Source organism: Schistocerca nitens, chromosome 1 (assembly GCF_023898315.1).
Source record: "Schistocerca nitens isolate TAMUIC-IGC-003100 chromosome 1, iqSchNite1.1, whole genome shotgun sequence".
Taxonomy (NCBI): Eukaryota; Metazoa; Arthropoda; class Insecta; order Orthoptera; family Acrididae; genus Schistocerca; species Schistocerca nitens.
Genome location: NC_064614.1, coordinates 151,304,292 through 151,314,515, shown reverse-complemented (window position 1 = coordinate 151,314,515; position 10,224 = coordinate 151,304,292). Strand labels below are relative to the sequence as shown.

Sequence of the window (10,224 nt, the reverse complement as noted above, 5' to 3'; positions counted from 1 at the left end):
GATGAATCTAGGAATAGGTATCACTCCTGAAGGTATCGTAAAGAAATGATTAGATTAATTATAGTTTCAACAGATTTCTTTAATCAATCATTTATATATATATATATATATATATATATATATATATATATATATCTAAAAAGAAAGATGATGAGACTTACCAAACAAAAGCGCTGGCAGGTCGATAGACACACAAACAAACACAAATATACACACAAAATTCAAGCTTTCGCAACAAACTGTTTCCTGATGAGGCAACAGTTTGTTGCGAAAGCTTGAATTTTGTGTGTATATTTGTGTTTGTTTGTGTGTCTATCGACCTGCCAGCGCTTTTGTTTGGTAAGTCTCATCATCTTTCTTTTTAGATATATTTTTTCCACGTGGAATGTTTCCCTCTGTTATATATATATATATATATAGAGAGAGAGAGAGAGAGAGAGAGGGAAACATTCTACGTGGTAAAAATATATCTAAAAACAAAGATGTGTGACTTACCGAACGAAAGCGCTGGCAGGTCGATAGACACACAAACAAACACACACACACACACACACACACACACACACAAAATTCAAGCTTTCGCAACAAACTGTTGCCTCATCAGGAAAGAGGGAAGGAGAGGGAAAGACGAAAGGATGTGGGTTTTAAGGGAGAGGGTAAGGAGTCATTCCAATCCCGGGAGCGGAAAGACTTACCTTAAGGGGAAAAAAGGATGGGTATACACTCGCACACACACACATATCCATCCACACATATACAGACACAAGCAGACATATTCAAAGGCAAAGAGTTTGTGCAGAGATGTCAGTCGAAGCAGAAGTGAAGAGGCAAAGATGATGTTGAATGACAGGTGAGGTATGAGTGGCAGCAACTTGAAATTAGCGGAGATTGAGGCCTGGTGGGTAATGGGAAGAGAGGATATATTGAAGAGCAAGTTCCCATCTCCGGAGTTCAGATAGGTTGGTGTTGGTGGGAAGTATCCAGATAACCCGGACGGTGTAACACTGTGCCAAGATGTGCTGGCCGTGCACCAAGGCATGTTTAGCCACAGGGTGATCCTCATTACCAACAAACACTGTCTGCCTGTGTCCATTCATGCGAATGGACAGCTTGTTGCTGGTCATTCCCATATAGAATGCAGCACAGTGTAGGCAGGTCAGTTGGTAAATCACGTGGGTGCTTTCACATGTGGCTCTGCCTTTGATTGTGTACACCTTCCGGGTTACAGGACTGGAGTAGGTGGTGGTGGGAGGGTGCATGGGACAGGTTTTACACCAGGGGCGGTTACAAGGATAGGAGCCAGAGGGTAGGGAAGGTGGTTTGGGGATTTCATAGGGATGAACTAAAAGGTTACGAAGGTTAGGTGGACGGCGGAAACACACTCTTGGTGGAGTGGGGAGGATTTCATGAAGGATCGATCTCATTTCAGGGCGGGATTTGAGGAAGTCGTACCCCTGCTGGTGAGCCACATTCAGAGTCTGATCCAGTCCCAGAAAGTATCCTGTCACAAGTGGGGCACTTTTGTGGTTCTTCTGAGGGAGGTTCTGGGTTTGAGGGGATGAGGAAGTGGCTCTGGTTATTTGCTTCTGTACCAGGTCAGGAGGGTAGTTGCGGGATGCGAAAGCTGTTGTCAGGTTGTTGGTGTAATGCTTCAGGGATTCCGGACTGGAGCAGATTCGTTTGCCACGAAGACCTAGGCTGTAGGGAAGGGACCGTTTGATGTGGAATGGGTGGCAGCTGTCATAACGGAGGTACTGTTGCTTGTTGGTGGGTTTGATGTGGACGGACATGTGAAGCTGGCCATTGGACAGATGGAGGTCAACGTCAAGGAAAGTGGCGTGGGATTTGGAGTAGGACCAGCTCTTATTGTCACTGTTGCATTTCGTTATCTTTTCTGCCGTCTTATTTTCTCTTTCTGTTTTTGCCAGTAGTCTCACTTTCTATTCACCTTCTCCTTTTTACTGTAATCTACTATACAATTTTATCCCGCCTCTATATACTCAATAATACGTAACCCACTTCCAAACCATAACCAAAAACATTTTTTTTTTCCGATTTCAACACTACCGCTGCTATAAAATCCGCCGTTTCTAGTTCACAAACAGTTCCTTTCACCTATTAAACAACCTTTTCGGCTAGTTCTAATAACTTTTGCTTTATTTCCATTTCCGTTTTTCCCACATCACTGATAATTTTTAGCCGCTTCCCACAGGTTTTAATGTCATTATTTCTTCGTCAGACAATTGTTAGCCTCATTTTCATAATCTGCCACCACAAAACCACTCCTTTTAATACATTTACACGCAGTTGTTTCGAAATTTTCCCGAATTTCTCCACCCTTTAACGTGTTTTGGCGGCAACACAACCACCTAACCTTTGTGCACATCGTTGTCTACTAACCCAAGTCCAACATAGCCCAGCTGTAACCAACACTTTTTCACACCAGATCTACAGTTACTTTCCAGTTCACCTTCATCTCTCCCCATATATTTTTATTTTCATTTTCATTTCAGCCTCATGTTACACTTTCCACCTTCTAATACCATGGCACCCTCACAACACCCCCACAACGACCCCATTAAGTTTTATTTACATTCCCTCCGCAAACATGCCTTCGCCCTAGCCAGATTACGCTCCCATATTTTATTTTCTCAGGCTTGTCTGACATTTGGCATTACCCCCAAAGGCCTCACACTTAAAGTTCCCATCTCTGGCTGCAACCCTTCTTTCCATCAGTCCCTATACCAGTTCCAAACTGAACAATCCATTGCCCTCACCCACCTAATCCTTCTCCTACACATCAACTCAGCCAATGAACACACCCGTCAACTCCTATCCTTAATAAAAGTCCTCAATCTTTCCTCTCCCACATCCACATGGGCTATTCAGAGCATCCTCCTACAGGCCAACCGCATATTAGAACAGCATGCCACCCTTCACCTCAAAAAACTATCCAATCTCCTGGTTTCCCACCTCCGGAAAGGCAACTCACTCACCCTTCACAACCTTTCCAGCAAACCTCAACCTCCTCTCATTGCACACAAACCCAGTCTCTCTCATCTACTCAATCTCCCACTTCCAGCTCCACTCCCTCCAAAACCTCAAAATTCCAATCAACACAATCTGGAACCACAACACCCTAATTCAGTAGTTAACCTTTCCTCCAAACCTCTGTCCTATCCAAAGGCCTCACCGCCAGCCCCACTCCCAGATTCAAACAAACAGCCCTCGTCAAAGATTTACTATCCTACACTCGTACTCTCTGCTGGAAATATCACTTCGCCACGAAGAAAAATGATCCTAATCCTACTCCTAATGATCCAACTCCCCATGACACTATCCAAATTGAACCCTGACTGAACCGTTCCATCCTCCGTCACAGAGGGACCCACCTCCTCTTCCTCAAAATCACCCTCTCCAAACCTTCCAGGAATTTCTCACTTCCAGCCTTGCCTCTCAATCCTTCTTAAAAAACCTTAATCCTACTCCCAACATCACCACTGCTGAAGCCCAGGCTATCCGTGATCTGAAGGCTGACCGATCCATCGTTATTCTTCCGGCTGACAAGGGTTCAACGACTGTGGTACTTGATCATTGGTTGTATGTGGCTGAGGGACTGCGTCAGCTTTCAGACAACACCACATACAAAGTATGCCAAGGTAATCCCATTCCTGATGTCCAGGCGGAGCTTCAAGGGATCCTCAGAACCTTAGGCCCCCTAAAAAAACCTTTCACCTGACTCCTTCAACCTCCTGATCCCACCGACACCCCACACCCCTACCTTCTACCTACTTCCTAAAATTCACAAACCCAAACATCCCGGCCGCCCCATTGTAGCTGGTTACCAAGCCCCCACAGAACGTATCTCTGCCTACGTAGATCAACACCTTCAACCCATTACATGCAGTCTCCCATCCTTCATCAAAGACACCAACCACTTTCTCGAACGCCTGGAATCCTTACCCAATCTGTTACCCCCGGAAACCATCCTTGTAACCATTGATGCCACTTTCATATACTCAAAAACCCTGCACGTCCAGGACCATGTTTCAATGGAGCACTTCCTTTCACGCCGATCACCTGCCACCCTACCTAAAACCTCTTTCCTCATTACCTCCATCCTAACTCACAACTTCTTCACTTTTGAAGGCCAGACATACCAACAATTAAAGGGAACAGCCATGGGTACCAGGATGGCCCCTCGTACGCCAACCTATTCATGGGTCGCTTAGAGGAAGCCTTCTTGGTTACCCATGCCTGCCAACCCAAAGTTTGGTACAGATTTATTGATGACATCTTCATGATCTGGACTCACAGTGAAGAAGAACTCCAGAATTTCCTCTCCAACCTCAACTCCTTTGGTGCCATCAGATTCTCCTGGCCCTACTCCAAATCCCATGCCACTTTCCTTGACGTTGACCTCCATCTGTCCAATGGCCAACTTCACACGTCCATCCACATCAAACCCACCAACAAGCAACAGTACCTCCATTATGACAGCTGCCACCCATTCCACATCAAACGGTCCCTTCCCTACAGCCTAGGTCTTCGTGGCAAACGAATCTGCTCCAGTCCGGAATCCCTGAAGCATTACACCAACAACCTGACAACAGCTTTCGCATCCCGCAACTACCCTCCCGACCTGGTACAGAATCAAATAACCAGAGCCACTTCCTCATCCCCTCAAACCCAGAACCTCCCACAGAAGAACCACGAAAGTGCCCCACTTGTGACAGCATACTTTCTGGGACTGGATCAGACTCTGAATGTGGCTCTCCAGCAGGGGTACGACTTCCTCAAATCCTGCCCTGAAATGAGATCCATCCTTCATGAAATCCTCCCCACTCCACCAAGAGTGTGTTTCCGCCGTCCACCTAACCTTCGTAACCTGTTAGTTCATCCCTATGAAATCCCCAAACCACCTTCCCTACCCTCTGGCTCCTACCCTTGTAACCGCCCCGGTGTAAAACCTGTCCCATGCACCCTCCCACCACCACCACCTACTCCAGTCCTGTAACCCGGAAGGTGTACACGATCAAAGGCAGAGCCACGTGTGAAAGCACCCAAGTGATTTACCAACTGACCTGCCTACACTGTGACGCATTCTATGTGGGAATGACCAGCAACAAACTGTCCATTCACATGAATGGACACAGGCAGACAGTGTTTGTTGGTAATGATGATCACCCTGTGGCTAAACATGCCTTGGTGCACGGCCAGCACATCTTGGCACAGTGTTACACCGTCCAGGTTATCTGGATACTTCCCACTAACACCAACCTATCCTAACTCCGGAGATGGGAACTTGCTCTTCAATATATCCTCTCTTCCCATTATCCACCAGGCCTCAGTCTCCGCTAATTTCAAGTTGCCGCCACTCATACCTCACCTGTCATTCAACAACATCTTTGCCTCTGCACTTCTGCCTCGACTGACATCTCTGCCCAAACTCTTTGCCTTTGAATATGTCTGCTTGTGTCTGTATATGTGTGGATGGATATGTGTGTGTGTGCGCGAGTGTATACCCATCCTTTTTTCCCCCTAATGTAAGTCTTTCCGCTCCTGGGATAGGAATGACTCCTTACCCTCTCCCTTAAAACCCACATCCTTTCGTCTTTCCCTCTCCTTCCCTCTTTCCTGACGAAGCAACTGTTGGTTGCAAAAGCTAGAATTTTGTGTGTATGTTTGTGTGCCTATCGACCTGCCAGTGCTTTCGTTTGGTAAGTCACATCATCTTTGTTTTTAGATATATTTTTCCCACGTGGAATGTTTCCCTCTAACCCAAGGTTGCTTTTTTCAGGAAGGAGGGAAGGAGAGGGAAAGACGAAAGAATGTGGGTTTTAAGGGAGAGGGTAAGGAGTCATTCCAATCTTGGGATCGGAAAGACTTACCTTAGGGGGGAAAAAGGACAGGTATAAACTGGCGCGCGCACACACACACACACACACACACACACACACACACACACACACACACACACATCCATCCGCACATATACAGGCAGACATATGTAAAGGCAAAGAGGCTGGGCAGAGATGTCAGTCGAAGCAGAAGTACAGTGGCAAAGATGTTGTTGAATAACAAGTGATGTGCGAGGGGCGGCAACTTGAAATTAGCGGAGGTTGAGGCCTAGTAGGTAATGGGAAGAGAGAATATATTGAAGGGCAAGTTCGCATCTCCGGAGTTCTGATAGGTTGGTGTCAGTGGGAGGTATCCAGATACCCCGGACGGTGTAACACTGTGCCAAGATGTGCTGGCCATGCACCAAGGAATGTTTAGCCACAGGGTGATCCTCATTACCAACAAACACTGTCTGCCTGTGTACGTTCAAGCGAATCGACAGTTTGTTGCAGTACATTCCCACATAGAAGGCTTCACAGTGTAGACAGGTTAGTTGGTAAATCAGGTGGATGCTTTCACACGTGGCTCTGCCTTTGATCATGTACACCTTCCGGGTTACAGGACTGGAGTAGGTGGTGGTGGGAGGGAGCATGGGACAGGTTCTCACCGGGGGGCGGTAACCCCTCTTTCCATCAGTCCCTATACCAGTTCCAAACCGAACAATCCATTGCCCTCACCCACCTAATCCTTCACCTACACATCAACTCAGCCAATGAACACACCCCTCAACTCTTATCCCCAATCACAAAGTCCTCAATCTTTCCTTTCCCACATCCACACCGGCTGTTCAGAGCATCCTCCTACAGGCCAACTGCAAATTAGAACAGCATGCCACCCTCCACCTCAAAAAACTATCCAATCTCCTGGTTTCCCACCTCCGGAAAGGCAACTCACTCTCCCTCCACAACCTTTCCAACAAACCTCAACCTCATCTCATTGCACACAGACCCAGTCTCTCCCATCTACTCAATCTCCCACTTTCAGCTCCACTTCCCCCAAAACCTCAAAATTCTAGTCAACACATTCTGGAACCACAACACCCCAATTCAGTAGTTAACCTTTCCTCCAAATCTCTCTCCCAATCCGAAAACTCTGTCCTATCCAAAGACCTCACCTTCAGCCCCACTCCCAGATTCAACCAAACAGCCCTCGTCAAAGATTTACTGTCCTACACTCGTAGCCTCTGTTGGAAATATCACTTTGCCATGAAGTAAAATAATCATAATCCTACACCTAATGATCCAACTCCTCAAGACACTATCCAAATTGAACCCTGACTGGAACAGTTCCGTCCTCCATCACAGTGGGACCCACCTCCTCTTCCTCAAAATCACCCTCTCCAAACCTTCCAGGAATTTCTCACGTCCAGCCTTGAGTCTCAATCTTTCTTGTAAAATCTTAATCCTACTCCCAACATCACCCCAGCTGAAGCCCAGGCTATCTGTGATCTGAAGGCAGACCGATCCATCGTTATTCTTCCGGCTGACAAGGGTTCAACGACCGTGGTACTTGATCATTGGTTGTATGTGGCTGAGGGACTGCGTCAGCTTTCAGACAACACCACATACAAAGTATGCCAAGGTAATCCCATTCCTGATGTCCAGGCGGAGCTTCAAGGGATCCTCAGAACCTTAGGCCCCCTAAAAAAACCTTTCACCTGACTCCATCAACCTCCTGATCCCACCGACACCCCACACCCCTACCTTCTACCTGCTTCCTAAAATTCACAAACCCAAACATCCCGGCCGCCCCATTGTAGCTGATTACCAAGCCCCCACAGAACGTATCTCTGCCTACGTAGATCAACACCTTCAACCCATTACATGCAGTCTCCCATCCTTCATCAAAGACACCAACCACTTTCTCGAACGCCTGGAATCCTTACCCAATCTGTTACCCCCGGAAACCATCCTTGTAACCATTGATGCCACTTTCATATACTCAAATACCCTGCACGTCCAGGACCTTGCTTCGATGGAGCACTTCCTTTCACGCCGATCACCTGCCACCCTACCTAAAACCTCTTTCCTCATTACTTCCATCCTAACTCACAACTTCTTCACTTTTGAAGGCCAGACATACCAACAATCAAAGGGAACAACCATGGTACAGAAGCAAATAACCAGAGCCACTTCCTCATCCCCTCAAACCCAGAACCTCCCACAGAAGAACCACGAAAGTGCCCGACTTGTGACAGCATACTTACTGGGACTGGATCAGACTCTGAATGTGGCTCTCCAGTAGGGATACGACTTCCTCAAATCATGCCCTGAAATGAGATCCATCCTTCATGAAATCCTCTCCACTCCACCAAGAGTGTCTTTCCACCGTCCACCTTATCTTTGTAACCTCTTGGTTCATCCCTATGAAATCCCCAAACCACCTTCCCTACACTCCAGCTACTACCCCTGTAACTGCCCCCGGTGTAATACCTGTCCCATGCACCCTCCCACCACCACCTACTCCAGGTCTGTAACCCAGAAGGTGTACACGATCGAAGGCAGAGCCATGTGTAAAAGCACCCACCTGATTTACCAGCTGACCTGCCTACACTGTGAAGCCTTCTATGTGGGAATGACCAGCAACAAACTGTCCATTTGCATGAACGGACACAGGCAGACAGTGTTTGTTGGTAATGAGGATCACCCTGTGGCTAAACATACCTTGGTGCACGGCCAGCACATCTTGGCACAGTGTTACACCGTCCGGGTTATCTGGATACCTCCCACTGATGCCAACCTACCACAACTCCAGAGATGGGAACTTGCCCTTCAATATATTCTCTCTTCCTGTTACCCACCAGGCCTCAACCTCCGCTAATTTCAAGTTGCCGCCCCTCGTACATCACTTGTCATTCAACAACATCTTTGCCTCTATACTTCCGCTTCGACTGACATCTCTGCCCAACCTCTTTGCCTTTACATATGTCTGCCTGTGTCTGTATATGTGCGGATGGATATGTGTGTGTGTGCCAGTGTATACCTGTCCTTTTTTCCCCCTAATGTAAGTCTTTCCGCTCCCGGGATTGGAATGACTCCTTTCCCTCTCCCTTAAAACCCACACCCTTTCGTCTTTCCCTCTCCTTCCCTCTTTCCTGATGAAGTAACCTTGGGTTATGAAAGCTTGAAATTTGTGTGTGTGCTTGTGTGTTTTTTATTGTGTCTATCTACCAGCACTTCCCGTTTGTGTGTGTGTCATTTCAGGTATTTTAGGTGTCTTTCCTGTTATCTGTAGAAGTAGAAAAACTTTATTAGTGTTTCCACTGCCTTAATGATTGGAAAAAAAGTAATATTTTATGAATGTATGATGTAAAATTAAAAGGAGTGTCACATTTTTTCCAGGTTGTATATTTGAGACGTTTCTCCCTGTTGCGCACACTTAATATGGATGGTAATCCATGTGCAGACGTAGATGGCTTCGCTGAATTTGTTTATGCTTGTCTGCCAAAACTGGTGTACTATCATTACCGTTATATTCACCCCCGTGATAAGGAATTAGCACGGGAGAAATACAGGTATAGCTTGATCGCATAATAAAAAGCATTATATCAATCACATATTGACTTGTGATGACCTGTAAGTGAGCAGCTTTTACTCCTAATATATATTTTATATTTAACAATGTTATGAATAGGATAGACAGCTATTTACCATAAAGATGACATGTTGAGTTGCAGACAAGCACAGCAAAAAGGCTGTTACACATTGAGCTTTTGGCCTTCTTCAGAAAGGAAAACAGACAGGCAAACACTTCTCACGCATACATGATCGCTGTGTCTGGTCGCTCGGCCTGAATGAAACTGTGTTGCACTGAATTGAAGCTGCAATCTAGAGTGGGACAGGGAAGGGGGAGAGATAGCAGGATATGGGTGGGGGAGAGAAGTCTGAGCAGTGTGGTGGAGTGTACAGGGACTAGCTGGTAGCAGGGCAAGGCTGTCAGGCACATCATCGAGATGCTGTGGACGTGTGGGGAGGGGGGGCAGGAAGCAGAAAAAGAGAGGAACCGAAAAGGGAAAAAGACAGGGAACTGTGCACAGTGAGGATGAGGGGAGTTGAATTGGGAGGAGGCGATAGGACAGAGGGGGCAGAAACTGTTGAGTAGAGGATGTAGGGACAGTAGATTACTGTAGGTTGTAGGGTGCAATGATCTTGGGAGTGGAGAATGTCTTGCAAGAGTAACTCACATCTGCGCAGTTCAGAAAAACTGATGGTGGAGGGGAGGATCCAGATGGCTTGAGTAGTGAAGCAGCTATTGAAAATGAGTGTGCTATGACCACAGATTTGTCCACTTTGCTCGTGGCTACAGTTTGGTGGTGACCGTTCA

General features: G+C 46.7%; 1 protein-coding gene across 1 annotated transcript in view; it reads left to right on the top strand.

Moving 5' to 3' along the window:
- Nucleotides 1-9,284: 9,284 nt before the first annotated feature.
- LOC126227561 (dynein regulatory complex subunit 3-like) overlaps nucleotides 9,285-10,224 on the top strand; it is a 150,026-nt gene continuing 149,086 nt past the window's right edge. Inside the window, exon 1 of the mRNA XM_049942273.1 lies at nucleotides 9,285-9,415. Coding sequence (XP_049798230.1) covers nucleotides 9,285-9,415 — 131 coding nt within the window. The remainder of the gene's footprint in view (nucleotides 9,416-10,224) is intronic.